Genomic DNA, 24,139 nt, shown 5'->3' on the forward strand with positions numbered 1-24,139 from the left:
ACTGAACCAGAAAGAGGATGATCATGAAATTCCCTGTTACTCAGAGAAATGAGATTGTAAGCCGCCCCGAGACTTATGCGATGGGGCAGCATATACGTTGTTTAAATAAATAAACAAACAAATAAATAAATAATACGTATTTTTGGCTTCCTTTCATTAAAAAATCCAGAAGAGTCACTGTGTCAGGATATTTCTAGAAGCTGCAACAGACTCCCTGAGCAGTGATAGACACAAGGAACAGGAAGTGTATCTGAAAATATGCCTAAGAGAAGTCCCAGTTCTGTATTCAAAAGCCCTTGGGTCAGCCGGCATGCAGTAAGGTTGTTCAAGCTGGAGGAAGATGAGGCTGTAGGGACAATTATTGGGAGGAGTGCTAATAAATGTCCAATTTTCTCCTGAATAAGCAGCATCCATATTAAAAGGAGAATTGATTCTTCAGAATTCAATAAGTCCATTATTTCTTCAATTTCTTTGCTTGTCCATTGCATGATTTTCTTCCCACATCTTCCCTGCGTTGTGGTGGAAAAGTAGATTAGAGACTCTTTGAATCAAGGACCAATCATTTTTGCTTATGGTTATTTCTAAAGTATCATGTACTGCTAAGGAGGCAGATAATACAATGCCAGTTTCAAATATGTGCCGGGTCCTCTGTTACTGTGGGAAGTGAAAGCACGCTTTTCCTGCCTGCCCACCCTCGTGTCCCCGGCATTCCAAAAGATCTGTGTGGATTGTTGACCCTGCTTGGGATTCCTATTTTCCCAGTCCTCTCCTTGGAACCGTCATTCTGATCATCCCTTCCTAGTGAACATGTCACTGATCTAATTTAACCCCCAGAGCCTCCCTCTGTGAAAACTCTGCTCATTCCCCCAAATATCAGTTCTCACTGGATTCTTGGAGTGCTATTATTCTTGTATTTGAACTGCAATTGCTCTAGCAGGTTAATTCTCCCATATCAACTGTTGTCTTCTAAAGGTGTGTTTGTACTCAAGAGATGTGCCATCTGGCTGTCTCTGAAGCATGGGTGTGGTTTTGGGTTGCCTTTGTTGCCCTAGCCATCCTAATACCAATTTCCGAAAGTCTCTTACTTCAGCAAATGCATGTCTTGTAGAAAGTGTGCATGTTTATACTTGTATCTAAGAAAGGATGTTTGCTAACCTGAAGCTTGCATTCTCACCTGGATGTGCAGGGATGTCCAAGGTAGGGCAGGTTTCCCAGATGGGGACAGGGGAGGAAGCCGTGCTTTTACTTCCCATTGACACATGCTTGGTAGAACTGGTACGACTACTGTGCAATCTGTAAACAGGAGATGGGTAGCTAAGCTGACAAAAGCACGGTTGGTGAACTGTGAGCCCATACACCAAGAATCCAGGACTTAGGTTGAACAAGCCTTTGTGCTCAACATATAGTGGATGGTGAGAAGCCCAGCTGCGAAGGTCCTCACTTCCCCTTTCCTTCATGGTAACATCTAGGAGGAGAACTTACTTTTGCTTTGACATTATGATTCCTGTAGTTCTCTGTCTTTCAACATATTGTTAGTTGTCATTGGCTGAGGCCCTGAAGATATAGACTGTCCTGCAACCTATGCTAAGGGCCACAGAACCCTGGTCTGAGGCCTTATCCAGCTTGTCATCTCCTTAAATTGAACGTAATGTCCTGATGTTTCTTTAGAAGGTGACACTTGGCCTCCAAGTCATGCCCCTGTAGGAATAACACCTCTAGAGGAAATAGCCAGTATTATCTATAATGTCCACTGTTTTTCGCTAAACACTGTGGCTATGCCTACTGATGTCACCTGGCTGGTGGGAAATACAACCCCCTACCTTGAAACTCTGAGCCTTAGATCTTTGTTGAAACACAGACTGGGTTTGAAGAACATGGCAACCCACCCCAAGGAGTAATTATGGGTTGAATGTGGCTTGCTGCATCCAGCTGAGATAAGAAACTACAGTGAACAACCCACAGTTTTTTGTAGGCCAACAACACACCATGGGTTCTCTTCATGGATTGTTTGTGGTTAACAAGTCATGGCTTGTTAGTGCAGCTGGGTTCAGGCAGCACATTAGCCCTTGTTACAAGTACAACCCACATTTTGAACAACCACCCACCAAATATTGTCTGTACCCACTAATGGAGAGATACCTCCATTACCAGAAGCTTCTGCAAGTGAGGAAGTGTGGCTGGGTGTGGAAATCTTGGTCACATTTCTGAGATCTATTAAATAAGGAAAACAACGGGGAAATAGCTCTGATTCCATCCTTGGGGAAATGATTGACAAAGCCATTCCCCGTTTGCTCAAGGATCTCTTTGGTTGAGAAGAATGCAATGCTTCAAGTTCCACAGATGACATTTTAACTGATGCCTAGTTTCCGCTTTTGTTTGTTTGTTAGTGACAGGAGAGCTGATTATGCATGACATTTACACATCAAATACTGCTTTCAATATGTTGGGCCATAAACATTTTACCAGCGCTCCTCTGGGTGAAACATCTCCATGTATTTGCAGCCTGTAATCATTTTGTTGCCATTAACACACAGAACGGTGGGACAGCAAAATAAGACAGAGTAATTGGATTGAGTGAGGTAAAACAATAATTTAAAATGAATTACCAGCTTGAGTACTGGAACAGTTAAGTCCCCCACCTCCTTTCCCCTCACCAACTCAACTAGTATACTGAGTTTTATGGCATTCTGTTGAGTTTTGCGGATGGTTTTCTACCTCATACAGATGACATCTGTTTTTCACCATGGCCACCATTGTCTTACCTTCCACTTTTTACACTTTTTGGTGCAAAACATTTAATTGGGCCAGGATGCCATCCCTTTCACAGAAAGCAATTGTAGGCTTGTTTATTATTGAAGCTCTTATATACTACTTAGCCTACTAACAGCTCAAAGTGGTGTAAGGTTCAAGGTGGTACGATCCTGTGTCCAGCAGAAGCAATAGCCTTGAACAGTTCTTTAACTTTTCTGCCATCCCAGAGGGTTGAGCAAATATTTTGAACATTTTATTATTGTTCCTAAATTGAGATAGTGGCAAGAGTAGAAAAAAGCAATAGAGGCTCACACATAGCAGCCACATTTAAGCATAACTGAATGTAGGAACTTAAGAGCAGCCATGCTGCATCAGGCTAATTGCCTATCTAGCCAGCATTTGTTCTTTCATTGACCAACCAGGTGGCCCAGTGGAAACTCTCCAGTCAACAGTGAGGCCCTACCATTTCCCTACTTGTGAATTGCCAGAAACTGGTATTTGATACTGGAGGGGGCTTATTGCCCTCAGGACGAGTAGCCACTGAGAGCTTTCTGTTCCTTGAATTTGTCTCATCCTCTGCTCATGTTGGTGGTTATCAGTACATTTTGTAGAAGAGCGTTTCATAGTCTATGTGCTGTGTGAATATGTCCTTTCTTTTGCCTGTCCAGAATCTCCCATCCCAGCTTCATAGGAAGGCTGGGTTCTAAGTTATGCTGTTCTAGAACATGCAGTGTTGTTTTATGAGGATGCCAGTGAAAGAACAATGTAAAGTCAATGGGAGGAAGTTTTTTCCTTTTTCAGAACAGTTCTCTGAAGTCCAAATGAGATGGTACATGCAAATGCATTTAACAAAAGTGGGTCGCTCCTTCTCATGTGTCCATCACTGAAAAAAGCACCTTCTCCAAGGGTCAATGTGATTTGGAGCAGTGTTGGGGTAGATGAGGTGCTTAAGTCATTCTTTGTTGAGCATCATCCCAACTGCTTTTTCTTTTGACCATGCCTGTGGGATGCCATCGCTTGAAATCCTTTCTCTGAACCTGTTGCTTCCCTAAAGCAACCTTCTTTCTCCAGATGGGTCAGTCTGTAACTCCCAGAGGACATCTCCAAATAGAGGACTTTGCCCTGTAAAGTAGGACACCTGGTCACACTAGTTGCATGTAGTGCTCATAGATGTGTAGCCCTTATTGCCACATATTTTGATGCGTTGATGACCGTTTGTGTAAATGGGTTCGATATATCAGTTGAGAACATGCCTGATCAATGGCAAATCTGTCACTGGCATTATATGCTGACAGCAAACAACAGCATCTGTATGTTTAGTGGTAGGATCTTTACAGTTATCAGATGCTGGAGGCCAAAAATAGGGAAATACCTGCGTCAAATTCATGGGCTTCCAAGGCCTTCTGATGATGATCACTGGAGACAGAATGCTTGCCTAGATACCTTTCATCTGACCCACCAACAAGGACTACCAAATCTGTTTTTTGAGGGAGGGGAAAAAAGCCATTTCTGACTGCCAAGCATATTGAAATCTCAAAGGTTTAATTGGATATTTTTTTTTTCCCAAATCACACAGTTTTGAAGTCTGAAATCACTTCAGGAATTTATTTGCCTGAGAAAAAAAAGTTGCATTACGGATTACAAGATCAAAGATTAATTTCACTGCTGCAGACTTCAGTTGCACAGGTCAGACAACACTTGCACAGTTCATGGAATCCTGTAACACCATAAAGATTTTTTTCCAACATTACATTATGGGGAACAAAGAAGTCCTCAGATAATGGATTTGCTGGACAGATCCAAGGTGCGTCCTCCATTTGGCAAAACAGAAGTCTTAATGTTTACTTCCAATACACCTTTAAGAAATTCTTCTGAAAATTTCTTGGGAAATCCTGGTGATTGGCAGGTACCTCACATTTTGCCTTTTGGGAAAACTTCAGTACTAGAACCCATTAAGATTGCCTTTGTTATTATAATCTAAGAAAGTGGTGAATACTATTTGTAATTATGCAGATGGTTAGAAAAATGCAAGATAATCCCCTTCCTCAGCTCATCTGTTCTTTTCATCTTCATAAGATAATTGGGCTACGGAAGAGCTTCAACTCATTCGTTGTCATACTCACAGCAAACTATTGAAATTCTTCTTTCTTGCCTTCCACTGATGGTTCTCCCTGACCCCTCCCAGGTCCTGATAACATGCCACACTTTTCTTAGGCCACCGTACCTGCTCTGTCCCCATCCTAAACTTGCTCTTTTGCAGCAAGTCAGGGTTTACTGGTCCTTTTTTTAAAATGAGCAGGGACACCAATGCCAACTCTTGCCTTCCTTTGATTTCCCCCTGGGTTAGTTGTCCTCTTGTTGCAAAGTAAGGTATTTTCTGGTGGGCCCGTCCTGAACGGGCAACTAAGCTCCATTAGCTTTGCCAAAGGCCTGGAGGAGATGAAAGCTGCTAGAAGCAGCTTGTTGACGTGCATCGATGCAGCTGCCTGCGATTTTGAACTCTGCTTGGAGGACGTGGTTATGGGGACTGTCCAAATGAGCATTTGGACTTCAAAAGTGACCACGGCACTGCTGGTGGTCATTCCCTGACTCTACACCATCAGGGCTTCCATCTTTCCTTCATTCCTGCTCTTCCTGAGCAGCGACAAGTGTATTCCTCCTTGTAGGACTCCAAAAGAAGAGAAAGAAAAATCCAACCCTGTGCAACACGCCATCCTAGACACATACCTATAGTTCTTTAGTGCGGATACAGATCTCACAGGACACACGCAACACGCACTCCTGGTTCTTCTATTTTATATCAAGCCTTTTAGCTATGAATGTTGGAGAAATCTGCAATGGATTGAAGTAATTTTGGATCCGACAAATGAATTGATCTGTGGATTGCACAGGGGACTGCCTTCCCCAGTCCAACACTTCTGAAATGTTTTTAAAACTTTCCATAATTTTCCATAGAAAAATAATTTTAAAAACCTGACCAAAAATGTGCCTTTCCCGCCACAGACAAAAGCACAACTATTTGCATGAGGGGATTTTCAGATTTGTGGGGATCTGTGCACTTTCAAAAGTGCTAATTTGCACAAATGAGTATGGATGCATTTCTGCAAACTCCAATTCTGTCTGTGAGTGGACAACAGAAAGAAAAGTAACTAGTCATCTGTGAAATGCAGACAGAATGGATTTAACCAAGTAAGTGCATCCCTATTTTCAACACATGTAGAGACTCATCCGAATTTCATTCCCCTCCCCTCTCCAAATGCTCTTGGAAGAAAATTTGCTGTGTACTGGTTTTAAAAATCCTCTCTAGGAATAATGTAAATCTATTTTACCTATCTTGGCGGCCTCAAACTGGGGAATCTTTTCCAAGCTAAAGGCTGACTAAGCTTATTTGAGATGAAATATTATCAGGAATAGTATCTAAGTGTGCTTTTCATTGCACTGCTCTTCTTAGTTAGAATTATATCCAGGTTTGGACATAGCAAAATACAAGAAGTGTACTGCTCACATTCCAGTTAAGAAAAGAAATAATAATAAAATATAACCTATTTGTATTACAATACAGCACTAGGTATAATATACATTTTTGTTGTCTTGTCTAGTATTCTTTTTTTAAATATCCAGTAAAAAAATCTAAAATAGTTGGAAGTAAAAAATGAAAAAATAGCTGACTGTGTGTTTGTGTTTAGTTTTTCTTTACAGTGATATGGTAGCAAATACAAGAAAAATGTTTTCTGGTCCCATCTCTGCCAACAGGGCTCAGGTTGAAGGAGAAGATGAAAGATAGTGACAAAATCTATAGATTTGTGGGATTTTTTTCCTTGTTTTGGCTGTAGCTTTGGTAGATAAGGATCCATGAGTAAAAGATATTGCAAATAAATGTTTTGCTAAATAGCTAAAATGCCAGAAGGAAATCTCAACCCTGAGCATGAGGACAGCATAAATACTATTTCCCCAATCCAGAATTTGGAGCCTCCCGAAAATCCAAGGACAATAAGTTGAGCTTACAACCCATTAAAGCCAACCATGGTTAAGATATCCTACAAATTTCAATTGGGTGTGTACCAAAGCACCTTCTGATGTGTTTGCCCTTCGGCCTTGGTGGAGGAGACAGCCCAGGATCACAGGTCTTTAAGAAGTTTCTGGAAAACGGTGGCCATCTTAGTTCTGCTTCAGCCAACCAAACTCATGTTCTTACCTGTCTCCAAATGCCCTTCCATTCTGCACCCTGTCCTCCTGCCTGGCTTAAGTGGAAGCTAAATGATTCATATAAATACAGGTGGCAATGTAATACATCCCTCCAAAAATGGATTTGTGCTGAAAGGTCGATGCATTCATTGACAAGGCTTGGCAAATGGTTACACTGAGCCCTGTTTTGGCTGTAGAAAAAGAAGTAGAAGAAGAGGAAAAGAAGTACTAAGTTGCAGCATAAATCAAGATCATGTAGACGGCCAACGCAAACGGTAAATCCATCTCTCATCACCTGCATAATAATAGCATCACGTTTGCATATAGAACAGCCTTTTTCGTTATTGCTCTACTTCATAAAAATATAAGGAACTTAGAACAGACGTACACATTACAAACTTAAGGTTCTTTGGTGAAGAATGAAAACAACAACAGCAGCATTTCAGCTGTACATCAATCCCCAGAGCAAAGTGCTGCTTCTATCTGTTGATCCGCTGGATCCTCTCACAGAGAAGGGACAGGTACTGGGTCAACTTGACCATGGCAACAATCGCAAGTCCACCGAGCATCATGGACGTTGGCCAAAAGAGCGAGTGGAACAGCACGTTGGAGCTGTACAGTTTGGTTAACAGCACATTCTTCTGCACGCCTTCTGGGTCATAGAAACAGGAGAAATGCTGATACTTCTTGAAGTTCTCCATGACAACATTCACAAGGGACAGAGCCTCTTCAAAGTTCTTGCTGCACTTAGGTATATAGGAACACTGTGGGGGGGAAAGAGAAATGGAAAAAAGGAAGACAGTGCATTTCCAGCTTCCAGAGGTTACCAAAAGCAATGCAGGACTTGTGGTTCTGCTACCACTTTAATTGTTATAACTTCCCCCACAAAGAACTCTGGGAATGGGCGTCCTGTGAAGAAGCTTCCCCACCTAAATATTTTGGATGATAACTCCCAGGATTCCTGACCATTAGCGCTGTAGAAAGAGGCTGATGGGAGTTGAGGTCCAAACCATCTGAAAGCCTTCTCTAGTAGAATGCTTGGCGTCCTACAAAACAATTCCCAGAGTTCCTTGAAGAATATCATACAGATTAGGTGGACTTGCTTAGTGGGTTTGCTTTGAAAGTAGGGATACCACACCTATCTTCTATAGGGAAGATGAGCAAACTCCATTTGGGGATTTTGTGGTGGCGATTTCTAGTGTGCATGTGCTCAAAGGATCACCTGCATCTCTTCACAGAATACTGCTAATGCATACTCTCTGTGTGGTGTGTGAAAAGTGGGATAGTGATAAAGTTTGAAATGCAGAAACTCATCACGATCACCTTCTTAACCATAATCCTAAGGACAGTCCAACATACCTACAGCTGAAATTCTGGTTCCCCACATTCCTGTTCCACTATACCACTGTTCTTAAGCAGATCTCCAGGAAATTCTTCTTAACTAGGTTCACATCCGCTTATTTTCAGTAAACCTGTGAGGAGCTGTGCGGGGCTCTTGTCATGTTGGAGACACACCACTCTTTCCCTGGGGAAGATTTACCAGTTCCCCTTGGAAGAATTATGGAAACAGAAAGCACAACCTCCTCGTTCCCTTTTTGAGCGCCACTTGCGATATGGAAGTAAGATACCCCAACATGCTTGGCTTGGCAAGACACATGCTGGTGTCTTGTTTGGTCAGAAGTACCGAAGAGCAAATGTAGCCTTTTAAATCACAGTTTAACAGCTACAGCAAGAGTGATAGCACAGAAAAATATCTGGGAGATGGTTTTAAAACCCAGAGATGAGGAATGCCCAAGGAACTCTTCTGGGATGATCGCGAACAAACCAGACTCTTGTTTTTCTCCGTTTCTGACAAGAGTGTGTCATACAGGTATCTCGGCATAAAACGAATGCACTGCCTCACTTATTTGGGTGACACGGGCTTGGGGAGAGCTCTTTTAGAGCGGCAGGTCTTCGTTTAATCAGTGCCGAAAATCAAAAGCACATTGTCTTGCATGTGTGACTGTGAGAGGCAGAGTCAGCAGGAGATGCTGCTGCGGAGGTGTGTGCTCAGAGAGCCTGAGAGGTTGCCTTGGTTTTCTGCTGACCTCTTGAGGGCTTCTAGTGCTGACCTTGTGGGATGCAAGTGCCACTCTCTCACCAGCAGTGTCAGGAGCGTCACTCGCACAGAGACGGCTGCTCCCTTGGAGGTGGGAGGAAAGTGACAACCAGTGTCTCAGGGGGCCCATACGAAATCCGTGGCTCGGGATGCGTGCTTGCCTTCCTTTGCTGCATGAGGCTGTACTCCCAGCTGGTGGGAGCCCTGGCAGCTTGTCAAGATGAGCAGCGGGATGAACATCAGCTTCTCTTCCCTGCCTCTGACAAGAGCATTGCACTGGTTCTGTTTACCTCGCCAGCACAGAGGGAAGGGATGCCTTTTCAACTCAGGGCAACATACTTTCGTGCTGCATATGTAATCCTGCATGGGAGTGAGGGCGTGCCAGGTCTCTCTGTGATGCTGGTGTAAGGTGAGCGCTAGACAGCTGGACCACATTACAGGGACCCTCTCTTGGGGGAAGCCAGGGTTGGCATGAATGGGCACCTGCCAAGGCCCACCTGTCCAGGGGGGGCCTGGCTCTAACTCTCTTTTGTTTTCTGCTCCATAGGCACCAATGTCACCAAAAGGCAGTGCAAAGCTGACAGGAGAGGTGTGGATGTGGCAGAGGCTGAAGGATTTCCATATTTAGATAAGCACAGACCAAAACATGTTAATTTGCATATGAAACGTGTGCATCTTTTGCCCTGTGGACTTGAGCACTGGATCTTTTCAGTCCCTAGCAGGGCCCCTGTAGCCACTTCCATGGTATGGAGTTTGTCTCATCTGTGGGAAGGATATGGAACGGCTCTGCCTCAGAAGAGATCTGCCTTGACAGTCTGAAAGGGTCGAAAGCTCCAAATATTTTAATTCCATTCTAGGTCAGACAGTAAAGAGTTATCATAAGGAGCATTGCATCAGTAAAACTGACTTGGGATTCAGTTTGCACAACAGCACGTCGGTGAGAAAAATACATAGCGAACCCCAGAGAAGCAATCATAACCCATGAAACAGCCTTGAGCTAAGTAAGCATTAACTGTACCTGCATTAGATTAAGCGGAAGTGCCACCAGGGATGACTTAAGTGTAAATATAAACAGTAAAACTCTCCAAGATTTGCAGAGCTAGTGTAGCAGAGTAGCTAAGGGCCAAAATCGGCATTGCAGGCAGTCACATGCCTCTTTTCCCAGATGTTCTTTTAAAACGGTGAGCGGACTTGTCTTGCGAGGTGACACGTCTTAATTGGGGAATGGTAAGAGGAAGCGATTGCTACTTAAATACTTCCCCCTAGCTTTTTTTCCTCACTTCAAATTGTCCCCAGGGGGGTTTCCACCAGTGGGGGAAAGATCTGGACACTTTAAACAAAAATAAACATGAGCCAGTGGGTGCGGGTATTCATTTGCCCCAGTCCCTCTTGCAAAGCTGGGGATCTATTTTGCACCTAACAGTCCAATTTAATTAAAGTGGCATGATTCTTCCTGCACTCTATCTTAAAGTGGTTACAAATGGCTTCAACATCCTGCTTGGCCTTCTCCCCTTCTTTTCATTGCCTTTTTTTAACACTTAGCCTGAAAAAGAGGAGCTTGGGGAACTCAAAAGCAGCTCAGTACTTTGTTAAATGGATCTGGTACAAAAAGAAAGAGATTCTCCAGGGTTGCCCTTTGAGTTCTTGTTCTGTTTTCATGGTCCACCATTGGCCATCTCAGGGCTGAGCGGAAGGATTCAGCCAGTTGATTTGGGGTGCCATGGAAGGGAAGCAAATAAGCAGTTATTCAATGTCCTGTGATTATATTTTTAGTTCCAGTAATGGGGCAAGAGGCACTTAGCACTGCCTCAGGTGTCAAACTGACTTGAAGCTGCAGAAGAGATGCAAGAAGAGAGAGATGGACAGCAAAGAACCAGGCAGCTCAAAAGGTTGTTAGCTGTAGCTTTTTATGGCCAGAGATGGGATTTGCTGCCTGGCCTTCGCAAGACCTATGCGAGTGGAGGAGTGCCACTTGCTGTTCTGCCTCAGGCAGCCCAGATGTCTTGGGCTGGCCTTGGGCTACCTGCACGTTTTCTATTAATACAGAGCAACTTGGCATGCAAGGTGGGACAGGTGGACAGGATGTCAGACAAGCGGAGTGCCGAACACTTCTCCAGCCCACCTTGAACGGCCGTTTCGCAGGCCAAGGTATATCCCCTCAGTGGACAATGGGTGAGGAGGTGGGGATTTTGCTAGTGAAACAAAGAAAGAAAGAAATAACAAGGGTTTGGGGGATTTAAAATGAACCGCCAGTCGTGGTTCATGCAGGCAAAGGGCTGTTTCACTTGGCTACCGGAGGTGGGAGATGGGAAAAGGGTCACTAGCAGCTGAAAGGCTTAGCACGGGGCTGTTGCAGCATGTGGCGAATGCTTTGTTCTTTGTTTCTGTCATGCATTTGATTATATGCTGCCTTCTAGTACACATTTTCATAAGGAGGATCAGAGTAGCAAGGTGGTTGGAGTGTGGGACTGGGAGATCAGCTGTGAAACCCACTGGGTGACTTGGGGCCCGTCACTGACTCTCAGCTTAACCTGCCTCACAGGGTTGTTGTTGTGAGGATAAAATGGAGAGGAGGAGAACTGCGAAAACCACCTTGAGTTTCTTGCAAGAATATCTAAATCTATAAATTTATAAATAAACCTAATTCAAATAATAAATTAGGTATAAATATAATCTAACAACAAGAAGAACAGAAACAAGTAAAGCATAAGAGAAACACGTAAAAGCAATAATGCAACTGAAAACATCTGTTAAAACATAATGAGTGAACCCTGAATGAATTGTCTTGAAGTTAAATCATTTAAAGGGCTTGAACGCAAATGGCTTCAGGTACCACCTGGAAGCTACCAGAGAGGAGGCCAGGTGGGAGTTCCAAGGACATGAGGACACAACTGCACGAGCCCGGTCTCCGGTGCTGACCAAGGCGATGTCATGGCATAGTGGGGAGCAGGCCTTTGCGGCTGATCTTGTGGGCTGGCTACAGCACCTCCCAGACTAGGCACGGTTTGGAGGCCAATGGATACTCAAGCGTGCAGAGAAATGTTTGCTGAAAGGCTCCAAATAGCAAGCTTTGGGCATAGCATCTATCCTAGTATTTTTCAGTTGCATGGGAGACCAAAACAAAGAGGATGAGGGATGAAAGACTCTGGGCGTGAATGCACCATGTGCTCGTAATGAGGAATGGGTAGGTCCCTTGTCCTCTAGCTTGCAGCCCTGCTGCCTTTTTTAATGCTCAGCCTGGTACACCAGCTCCTTTCCTTGTGTGGCCAACCCCCATTGTTTCCACAAAAGCTCCATTCTCTGGCCAAGCCATTTTTGCTCACTTGTTATGGAGAATCTGCCTATGTTGCTGCCAAATTATTGCAATTCAGTGTTTCCTCTGCCTTTTTAGGACCTGGGTTGTGGTTATTTTAAACAGAATCACCATGACAACGTATTACATATGGCCTGGCAAAGTACTTTTCTCTGTCACTGGCCTTTCAATTAATAATTTCCTGGAAGTTCTTTGCTCCAATGATCCCCTGAATTAGAAGTCTCTTATTTGCAGCATGAGCAATTGCACCAATTGCTTACTTCATTTCATTTTATAAAAAGGCATAATAAGCAAACAGCAGGATTCTTTGGCTGCAAACAGGAAACAGCTGACTAAGGCCCAGTTGTCAGGAAGGGGTAGCTCTATTAACTGGGACACACTGATGAATGGGGAGACAGCATTTCATCCACAAATCGGATGAAAACAGAGTAAGGGCACAGTTGTGTGGTCACTAGGGACTCTCGGGATGGTCATAGCAGGATTCCAGGTTCCGACCTCAGAAATGTGCTCCAAGGTCAGAGCTGGGACTCTGAAATCAGATTGCATGTCTTGGTCCTTGCAGCTGGTTTGGAAAGAGCAGACTCTCTGCCATTCTGAGGGTGGAAGAATGACATTTGCAGGGCAGGAGAAAGGAAGAGGCTTGTATCCTCCATAAGATGCCTGTGCTGGGAAAGTCCAAATAAATACTCAAAATGATATGCTTTTGCATGTCTTTTGATATAAAATACGGCAGCAGTGACCTCACTCCGCCTCCCCATCTGCAGAATTTTTTCTTTCTGGTTCCTTCTCCAGAGGAAAAGGGGAAACAGCCCCAAGCTATGCTAATGATCCACCAGCTCTCAGATAAGGCAAGCTCCTGACTGTCCAGACCAAATGGAATTGAAACAATGTTGCAAGCTCAGGACAGCGGTGCTTCTTTTACAATGTAAAAATACCTAGCCAGCTCATGGTTTGTCTGAATTTTGTATCTCTGGTTGTAAAAACCAAAACATTGAAACCTGTTAGAATTCTGTAATTCCTGATTGTTTTGTTATCTGTTACTCAAGCCTTTGATGTTTTTTTCCTGATGCCTATGATGATTTCTCAATGTTTCTATATTATTTCCCATTGTCCTCACCTTCTCACCCATTCAGAATCTCATCACTGCCTTGAAACGGTGCACATGACCCACAACTTTTAAACAACTCTGTCTATGCTCTGGAAGCTCATAGTCAGTTCGGTATACTGGCTACCTGGCAGCGCTGTTGTTTTTTCTCTGTCAGAGAGGGATTCCTGGGGTGTCCTGCAAATAAACTGCAGAAACTGAATGTAGCATCTTCCGTGTGAGTCTGAATGTACATTCTCCTGGTTCTGAAATTCCGAGATTTCCCGACACCTGCAGTTCTCTGAGATTGCATGGTCGTTCCCAAATTAAACCATTTTCATTGACTAAAAAGTAGGGAATTGGGTGGACTCCATCAGATTCCCTGGGCTTCACTCTCCAGACTCTGGCCCGCTTTTTTGTGGCTGTGAGTTCAAGTTTCTGGTGAGTGCACTGAGTATCACATGGTGTCTGCTACACAAAGCCCACGTAGCTGCATGTGATTTACAGCCATTGTTTGTGCTGCAACTGATGCAGAAGAACATGGCAGGTTGCACAACTGGGATCCTGTGAATTTTTCACAGGCTTCCTGCTCTGGCTCATTTTCTAAGAGAGGGCCGAGCACAAGAGGAACTCTGCGTGTCAGGATCGGGGCCTGAGTGACCCTACAAGTGCCTGCAGAGCCAGGACATCTGGCAGGCTCTTGCAGGGAGCAACTCAAGAGCAACTGTGCAGTGCAGCTGGAGGTCCTGAAGACCAGCATGGAAGCCTTCCTGACACTGCTGTTCTTTGCCGTAGCGATGCAAGCAGTCTCTGGTGCTCCAGCCCTGCCCCAGCCGTACCGCCCTTGCTTTGGTTAGTCCCTGCCTTGTTCTGTCTGTTCCTGCCTGGCTTCTGTTTGATCCTGTGTACCCTAGTCTGCCCTTGCCCTGCTCCTGTGTGTTCTTGCTCGCTCCACGTAGTTGCTGTCTGCTCCAGCCCACTTATGTTGGGAACCCCCCCCCCCTTTATGTGACTGTTCCTGGCATCAGACCACCGGACTGTGTCTGGATTATGCTCCCTCTCTCCTATACAACATTGGATTGCCTGCTGTCTTGACCCTGACCCTGGGCTGCTGACCACAGCCCGCCTCTAGCCCTACTGAGCGGCAGGATCTCACTTTGTATCAGCACCCTGGTCCTGGTGCTCTGCCTTTCCCGGCTGGCCCTTTCGCTGTGCGCTGCACAGGGGCGGATTCCATGGAGCGTCATTGCAACATTACTAAAGGTGCCATGGATCAACGGTGCAAGAGAACCAGAACTGGAAAAGTATTTTTCGTCTGATTCTTAAGCACTGTAGGCAGCATGCTCCACCTCTGAAGGGCAAGCTTCCTCTTCCCCCCCTGGTAAGGACTGGCGGCATTGTAAAGAAAAGCAGACATTTGAACCATTTTATCCTGCTGTTCAGGTCTTTTGATTGCATTTACTACCTTGCTTGAACAAGAGCCCTGGAGTAACTGAAGAACTTGCACAGACTTTTGTGATCCTTGAGTTGGCTTACTAAAGGCATTACAGTGATAAATTGCAAAAATAAAACTCCTTTTATTTTCCTTTGGAATTCCTCTAAGATGACACCTGCTATACAGGTGCGTACCACTGACCTCTCCCCACTGACCCCAAATATCCTTCTTGCTGCAGAACCTTTTATTTATTTTTTTAAAAAACTTTCATATTCCATCCACCACTGAGATCTTGGGAAGGTCTTAAAATAAATCATTTATTAACCTTTGCAGGCCAGATATAATTGCTTTGGGTGAGGAATTGCTGCATCTGGATGTCTGGCCTCCATTTGGCTAATGCAAAGCCGAGCCACATGGGATGCAAATCTTGGAGCCTCATCCCTGCACAATACTCTGCCTGGCAAGATGGTTTCACCCTCCACCTCAAACGCCTACTCTGCTCACAGTAATGCAGGCCCCAGAAGGGACTCCCCTTCTCTGGGCAGGGCCAGATTTAATCCAGGTACAAAGAGCCGGTTGACTGGCTGCTAGGAGAAATGGGATTCAACATACATTTCTGCAGTGCAGGAGGTGGGTAGCTTTCCTGCCTTTCTGTGCCCTTCCTGGCCATAGTTGCGGGGCCCCAGTCTTGGCTGTTTCTTGTGAGCCTTGTTACCATGGAAGGAAAGCAGCAGGGGCCAAGGGACTGGGGTGCAGCTCCCGGCACGTTCTGGGGGCCGGCTATGCAGCTCCCCATGCCTGGAACTCATCCACCCTTGCTCTATCGCATTCCTCTGAGGAGATGCTCTCCCTCCTATGTTTTATCCTTCCAGCCATCCTGTGAGGTGGGCTAGGCTGAGAGGTAGCTTCATGGGGAAGCAGGGATTTGAGCTCTGCTCCCAGGCTATTGCTCTAACCACAACACCACACTATCTCTAGAAAGCACCTGCAACAACGGAAAAACAATTGCTTACCTGTTCATTTCCCCATTGTTTTAATGTTTAGTTGCTTTTAATGTGCTTTTTATAATATTGAATCATTGCATGCTGTGCCCTGTTTTTATTTGTTGCTTTGTTGTAAACCGTCCTGAGATGCCAGTAGCTGGACGGTCTATAAAAGCCTTTGAATTAATGAATGGATTAATGAATGGATTAATAAAAATGCTGCATCATCATACAGTTGCTTGGAAGGGCCCTCAAACAACTGGGCCTTCATCCCAGCTTGTCAGGGGGCAGCTTTCCTGCTTTGCCACTCCAGCTTCACAGAACACGCTGTGACAGTTCATTATGCTTGGTGTTTGCAATTATACATCAGATGGCAATCACTGGGCTCTGGTATCTGATTTCCTCTTATCTCAGGCAATTAAATTTCCTACGTAACGAGGACTGTTGTATCTCTGACGGACTGAAGACAGATGAAGAACAGATACATTTGCCCGAACGTCATCCATGCAAAGTCGACGGGCCTCTAGTGCCCCTTCTCACAAAGAAAGACAAATGGCCCATCTGGAGAAAGAATTGCGTGTTACAGAATGGAGCTGTGCTGTGTGTGGAACGTTGCGTCGGCACAGAGGTGCTCGTGAGCGGAGCTGGGCAGGCGGCATCACAAGTTCCTTCTCTACCTGTCCCCATTCATAAGATTCATTTCCTTTTCAGGATAAAAGGGAACAGGACAGCAAAACACATGCATTGCATGCAGAAGGCTCCGGGCTCAGTCCTGCCTCTTCCGATGGGCTGGGAAAGACCCCCACCTGAATCCCTGCAGAGCCAGTGCCTGACAGTGTAGACAAGGCTGGGTGGCATCAACCGTGGGTCAGCTTCAGTATAAAAGCATCATTGTCTTGATGCAGCACTAATGCGCATTCTTTAGTTTACAGTGAGAATGCTGAGTAAGCTGGAATTTATTGGCTATGGGGCAATGTTTTCAGTTTTTGCTCTCTTTTTCCCAAATCGTGAAACCATTTGAGCTGGATATTTTAGGGACTGTTTGGCTTCTTATCTTGCAGTTGTCTGGGGAAACTTATTGGCTGAAGGGTACATTATTATATGTTTTAATAATAATACAAAATAAATGTTTTGTTCTGGTGGGGTGGGCATGGTCTCTTTTCCACAAAGAAGTAAGGCATCAAGAGGCCTGCAAATTACATGTGATGCTAAATGAATCATTAGCAAATTTGTTAGTTGTAAATTTATTTAATAACAGGTTCCTCCTCCTTAGCTTCACTGTGGGGGGTGGGGTGGAGGGAGGATAATCTTCATCAGATTTATGGAATCCTTTGCTACTGTTAGCTTATGAATCTGGCTTGTTTAAACCATGACCATAAGCCAACAACAAACCATGATTTCTATTTGTGGTTTGGAGCTGATTAACAAACTATGGCTTGTTTGTAGGAATGAATGTGGATACACTGGCCAGGTTCGCATGGGCAAAGAGGGAAAAGCCATGGTGACTTCTTTTCCCCATTGGAGGTATGCTAGCCTTGCACTGTACAATTTGCCTACCAGTCTGCAGCTTCCTGTGTCCTCTGAACCATGGGGCATGCCAGGGCATTGCTTTGAAACCACTTCAGCACCTGCTAAGCATGTGGGGGTGTCTGGAGGAAAGAAACCGGGCTTGTAAGTTCCTAGTGTCCTTTTGTCACAAGGAAGTAGTTCCGGAAAAGAGGAAATGTTCTGCCAAGGAAAGACATGGTCTCAAACAAATTCATACCCTGAACCAAGGAAAACTAGAACGATAGAAATGACAGTGAAAGGAAATGCAAATGTTGCCCAACAAAAACAAGTTCTGGATAATGTGCTAGTGATGAGCACCTTCGCACAAGTGTTGTGTATCACTGCACACTGTGTTTGTTTATTTACGTATATTTATAGGCTGACGCCTTCCTAGGTGGCAGTTTGGCATGTTGCAGGATTTATTTTCTTTTAAATGATAGAATCTTGAATTATCTACTTTTGCAGAAAAAGTACCATGGCAGTAAAAGGCAATGAGGCATCACAGGGTCATAACGGCAGGGGATGTTAAAAGAGGTCACAAGGAAGGGGCAGATTACTCTGTGAAGGAGAGAAGCAGAATGCTCCTGGCCAGTGAAGCCCTTTCTAAACCACTTCCTTCACCTTCAAGTACTTCTTTATAATCCCGCAGGCTACGAATTTCCTGTCAAAACTATCCTTCACCCTGCACAACATTCCCAGGAATAAAACTGTGTGCTGCATGACCTGATGGGCATGGAATATCAGGGCTTAACAGCTCTATCTGGCGATGCAGTGCCCCGCTGAGCATTCCCCAGCAAATGTTCAATTTGCTTGGAAAATGGATTTGCTACGGAACGTGTTCTTACCTCTGAATTAATTTTAATTGTCTCTTCCGTATGGTACAATAAGAACTTTTGCCCTGAAGAGGATACATTGACGTACACCTGCAAGCAGGGGTACTGAGAGATCTTCCCACAGTCTGGACCACAGTTGAAAGAGCAGTTAAAGGTTTCTGTGATGGAGGCATTGAGGAGTGTGCACTGTGTCTCTTCTGTCCAAACACTGACAAGGAAAGAAAGAGAGAGTGGGAAAAAATAAGAGAGAAAGTTGAGACAAAGCAGGCTCTCCAAAAGGGCTGCAAGGATCGGAGCACTGTTTTAGCAGAGTACCACACACTGATTTTCTTCAGAATTGTCCATATCTACCTGCCAAAGGGCCCTGCCTGCTAAAATGGCAGGTGGGACCACTCCCAGCCATCTTGGAGGAGAATACCCTGCCACTGACCTGGGGATCTACAGATGTGTTGAACCATAGGTTACATAGAACCAGAGCAAGTCAGAAGAGGCCTCCCGGGCCATCTAGTCTGACCTCTGGCACCAGCCGGCTCCACTCATGACATGCCCACCATGTCCATGTCCAGCCTGTCTTTGAACACCCGCACCAATGGGGCCTCAACGACCTCTCGTGGAAGCCCATTCACACCCTCGGGGTCCCAACTGTCAGGAAGTGCTTCCTGGCATCCAAATGGAACCTTGGCTCCCTGAGCTTTGTTCCGTTGGAGCGCGTCCTGCCTTCCTCTGCAGGGGAGAACAGGTCTCTACCCACCTCTGTGTGACATCCCCTCTGAGTCTCCTCTTCTCCAGGCTGAAGAGACCCAGTACCCTCAGTCCCGCCTCATATGGCATCCCCTGCAAACTGGCCACCAACCTTGTGGCCCTATGCTGCACTGACTCCAACCTGGCTATATCCTTCCTGTAATGAGGGGCCCAAAACTGAGCACAATACTCCAGTTGTGGGCACATCAGAGTCATATAGAGTGGTAGTAATACCTCTCTCAATCTAGAAGCTACACTTCTGGCTATGCAACCAAGGGTGGCATTTGCCCTCTTGACCACCGCATCACACTGCTGACTCATGTTCAGCCTGCAGTCGACCAGCACCCCGAGGTCCCTTTCACAAGCGCTGCTCTCCAGCCACTTGTCACCTAACCTGTACTTATGACACCTATTCCTATGCCCCAAGTGCAAGACCTTGCACTCATCCACATTGAACGCCATCCATCATCCACAGCTAGCATGGGTCTGGAAGACCCTAAGTTGAGGAGAGAACAAGACCTTTGCAATCTCTGGGATGCTGAAGACCATTCCAAAACAACTGTGGGTACCAAATCGAGCAGCAGATGCATGAACTGGCACTGGGTGCAAGGGAGCATTCGTCATTTTGGAGCAACTCTTCTGGTTTCTGGCTGATTTCTGGGGACACTTTAGAGAGCAGGTTGGAACTGATAAAGCCCTCCAAGGCTTGGGACTTGAGTACCAGAGGAAGAGCCATCTGCCCTTTTCAGATACCTGTCCAGAGTAACAGACAGGGCTCAGAAACACCCCCCCCAAGCCTCCAACTGGCTGAGATAGGCAGGCACTTCTTTCAACTTGGCACCCCAGCCTTGGGATGCCCTTATTCTTACAGTCTTGCCTTTATTTTATCTCTACTTTCCTTTCGGTGCCAGGTGAAGACATATCTCTTTAGGAAATTTTTTAATGATAAGTTTGTGTGCTGTGGCCCTTTTTAATTGTTTTTATAGATGTTTAATTCATTATGTTTTAATTGCTTTTCAATGTGTTTTTCTTCCGTTGGTATGTTTTACATTGCTTTGCTGGTTGTATGTGGGAGAGGAGCTATCAGAAGCCTGGAGCTGAGGTGATGCATCCCGTTGGATGAACCTTCGACCTTTCACCTGCTTCCCACACTGAGAACTGCCCTGGGGATTTGGCTGCTTTTCCTGGTGCCTTTGTGATACCAGCAGCAATGGCTGCAATACTTCCTTTCCCAGAACACCAATTTGTGAGTCACAGGTCTTACAACTCTGTAATTCTTCACAGTCCCCAAAGCAAAGGGTAAAGAAGGGGCGTTCCTATAAAGGTGGGAACTGGGCCCCAGCCCAAGGCAGTTTGCTAACTCAGCTTCAGTCCCTGAAGCAAAGGACGAGAAGTTGCCCCTTCATCCCATGTCCAAAAGCCCCTTTCCATGTGCAGAAGTTAAATCTTACTGAAACGCTGGCTATGGGCACACGTGTCCTTTCTAAAAAGGGGGGGAATGGTTGGGTGGAGGGGGCAGCATCCCCAGCTTTTGCTGCCAGAGACAATCAGTTCACTCGGCGTCATGACAGGGCTGTCCTGGGGTAGGAAAACAGCCTCTGTCTGGATAAGAGCCGGGAAGCAAAGCCGGCTTGGGAAAGAGGGGCAAACTCCTCAAGCTGTGAGGCAATGAAGGAGGAAGAGGAGGAGGAGGAGCTCCATTCATTATGCAATGTTATATTGAGTTGCCCAGGCAACAGGAGCTCACCCTCCCTCTAATTTGTGTGCAGTGCCTCCCCCCACACTCCTTTGCCAACTGGTGTGAACAGTTGTCCCAAAAGGAGTCCATTCATACGGCAAACTGTTTGCAAACCAGAAGTGATAGGAAGGCTGTCTCTAGCTGCATGTCCTCATCATTTGGGATTCAGAGCTATGCTGCTTCTGAGCCTGGAGGCTCTACTGAGCTGCCAAAGATAGTATGTATTGGCAGGCCATGAATTTCTCGAACCCCCTTGGAAAGCCGCCCAAACACGCTTTTTTTTTTTTTTTTTTTGCAATGTTCTATTTCACTGGTGCATTGTCAGGCTCAATTAATTTCAGGTCATGCCAGTGCTTCGAGATCCATGGACGGCACATGGGGGATTGTGTGGGTTGCAGCATCAACCGGTGATTCCAGAGGAGCAATTTGACCTTAGCCGTAATTGGCAGGGATGTCTAATTAAGGGTGCCCTGACACAACAGCGATTCTGAAATGTAAAGAAATACCCCTTGCTGGCTTTCTAATCTGGCTTCTCTCCAAAGAATTAACCCTTTCTGAGACAAAACAGTTCCTGATAATCACCATGGAAATCAGTGAAGAAACTGTTTTCTAGTTATGGGGCAGGAGGGTGGGAGGAAAAGCCACCCCTTGCCATTCTGTCTTGGAGTTGTCACCTGGTGACGTGGGCCTGCTGCTGCTAGTGGCCATTTAGCACATTTCCACATGACGTCATGTGTGCGTGGCAGGATATGGTCGCTGCAGCCAGGAAGGAAAAACCACGTCGTAGTCCAGCTTTCTTCAGTGTGGCGCCCCATGGATGCCATGGGTGCCTGTGACACTTCTCCTTTGGTGCCTACTGGAGTCCCTGCCTCTCCTGGTTTTGATTTCTTAAGAATACATTATTTTTAAATGGGAAGATGGCTCTTCTGGAGGGCAAATATTTTCCCATTTCAAGTGTCACATTTATTTGGACTCAAAAGACTGGTTTTGCATTCCCTACTGCGGACCCCACCTCTAAGATTTAAATAGGTTACTGAAAGCAAATGACCTTTCTTCTAGACTCACAGGGTTTTTCGGGGGGGGGGGCGGGGAAGAGTGTTTTTTTAACTGGCCATGCCCAATGGGTTGGCTATGCCATGAAAGCACCAGTGACATTCTCTTGAAATTTCAAACGTGCCCATCAAACCAAAATGAGTGGTCCAACATATTTGGAGAGCACCAAGCTGGAGGTGCTTGTCTTAGGTAGACTTGGTGAGGGATGCTTCTCCAAATCTGATTCTGGTTTCATTCTTGCTCTTTTCAGTCTTAGCGTGGCTCCGAGAATATATTTCAGGGCTGGCTGAGGGGGAACAGCTGCTTAAGAGCACAAGGAATGAATCACAGGGCACAGACCAAACCCTCTGCTGTTTTACTGAGAGAGGAAGCTCCAGAAGGTTGGAAAACATTACTCAGAGGAGCTACGAGAAATACAAGTGAACACATCTCTTTCCAAGCAATATTATTAGATAGAGCAGCAGGATTTCCACTTGTGAGGAGGAAGGTATCAGCTCTTCGCACAAAGGAAAAAATAACAGCTCAAAGTACTGTAAAATAGCTTGGTCCTTTTCACAAATTAAGCGCCCATCTGTGCCATTTTTTTCTTTTTTTTGAAAGCGTATGTTTTTCTCTAGGCTGCTGCTGCTTACTACTCCCTGCTGAATGAGGTGGGGGCTCTGTTTTGCTATGAAAGACACTCAGTGTTTTATGGATTTCACAGATTAGCCAATATGGATATTAGTTGAAAAACCATACTGTGAGGAAAAGGCTCCAAAGCCTTTCATTTCGCTGCCGCTCTGATTAATCCAGGGCTAAACAATGACAAGTGAAGGAGATCATCTATACGAAGCCAGTTTTGGAACACTAAATCCCACCACTAGAAACTCAGTACCATTTCTGCATAAAACTGCCAAGTCTTATTTTTGGGCTACTTCAAAAAAGAAAAGAAAAGAAAAACCCATATCCCTATATTATGAATCAACAGATGGGTCCTCCTGGGTCCTGGTATAAATTTAGGGCAGGAATGGAAGCGCATAAGGGTGAGCACGGCGTGGTGTGGAACCTGCTGAGGGCTTGCACCCCCAGCAGGGGGACACCGGCAACTGCCTCTAGGAGTGCCTTTGGCTCTCCACAGTTGCAGCCTGCTTGTTCTTTTGCCTTTTGCTCTGGTCCAGACAGCAGTGCTGATGGTGAGAAGGAGATGCAGGGGATGCTCCGGGCTGCTTGCTCACTGGCTTTCTGGCTGTCAGTCAAGCACATGGTAGCAACGATGCAAAGGAGGAGGCGGAGGAGCAAGAGCAGCTGGTGACCAGGACAGGGAGAAGGTGGACACACTGAGGGAGGGGATCCCTTGGTAAGTGCATCAACCTCCATCCCATGTGGTGGCCACACTAAGCAGTCCACCCCCTTTTGCCCGCATGCTGTTCTAGAAAGTGCATGTAATCTAATCTGTATAGTAAGGTCAGATGGTTTGTACTTCAGTTCACTCACCGTTTTCCTGATAAAAATTTCCTTGCTTTGCTTTTTTGAGGACTACTTAGTTGTCTCATGAGGCATGTAGCCTCATCTTGAGTTGTAAACAAAAAGTCCCTTGGCAAAGTGGCCAAAAGTATACCACAGCTTAGCTAATCAGGCTGAACATCTATCAGAAAGCCACTACTACTGAACATATTGAACAGGCCAAAATGGAAACTTATTTGACTTCATCTGACCTCATGACCCCAATTTGCTCCCAAGGCACATGGATATTAATCAGCTTGACACTTTGCGTAATCCTCGTCACTGTAATACTAACTTCTTTCAAACTCTCAAGAACTCTCAAGAACAAATTAATGCTAAGCTTTTTTCCTATCATGATTCTCTTCTATCCCCATTCCAATAGTCAACCTGCTAGAGCCATTCATAGAGGGGGAGGAAGAGAAGGGGGCTCTCTAGAGAACAGGCAGGCCTCCATCCCCTGCTTCTGGGCAGGTAGCTTTGTTTCAATCCTCAGACTCTGCTAACTCCTCCATGAAGTACTGGAGAAACTTCTTTCAGCAGAACATCAAGTTCATGGGCCACAGAAGGCACCCCAGCTTTGTTAAAGCAGGCACTTTTGAATAGCACAGAGCTCCTTTGACTCTTGGCCAAGCTTCCTCCAGAAGTGGACCTTTGCAGATGCCACTCTTTGCAAGCCTACCTAAATCCCAGTTGCGGCCTGGATCAGCTCCATGAGGTTGCCAGTGAGATTGTCACTTGGCTATATCTTGTATCAAGCTCAACCGTATTTTGGGCACAGCTGAACAGATCATCCCTGCCAGTCCTAACCTGAAATGAAGCCATGTATACCATGCCAACAGAATCTGGCTTTTATTCTGAAGCTGCCCATCAACCTCACACCAAGATTGGGCAAACT

The 24,139-nt window shown here is 45.4% G+C and overlaps 1 protein-coding gene across 2 annotated transcripts in view; it reads right to left on the reverse strand.

Annotated features, from left to right (window-relative positions):
- Nucleotides 1–4,327: 4,327 nt before the first annotated feature.
- KCNMB2 (potassium calcium-activated channel subfamily M regulatory beta subunit 2) overlaps nucleotides 4,328–24,139 on the reverse strand; it is a 210,474-nt gene continuing 190,662 nt past the window's right edge. For both annotated transcript variants that reach the window (XM_044434612.1, XM_044434611.1), the window contains 2 exons: nucleotides 18,243–18,438; nucleotides 4,328–7,700 (listed from right to left, as the gene is read on the reverse strand). In XM_044434612.1, the coding sequence (XP_044290547.1) occupies nucleotides 7,416–7,700; nucleotides 18,243–18,438 (481 nt within the window). In that variant the 3' untranslated portion in view covers nucleotides 4,328–7,415. The remainder of the gene's footprint in view (nucleotides 7,701–18,242; nucleotides 18,439–24,139) is intronic.

The sequence above is a fragment of the Varanus komodoensis genome, unplaced genomic scaffold (assembly GCF_004798865.1).
Source record: "Varanus komodoensis strain SLA01 unplaced genomic scaffold, ASM479886v1 scaffold28, whole genome shotgun sequence".
Taxonomy (NCBI): domain Eukaryota; kingdom Metazoa; phylum Chordata; class Lepidosauria; order Squamata; family Varanidae; genus Varanus; species Varanus komodoensis.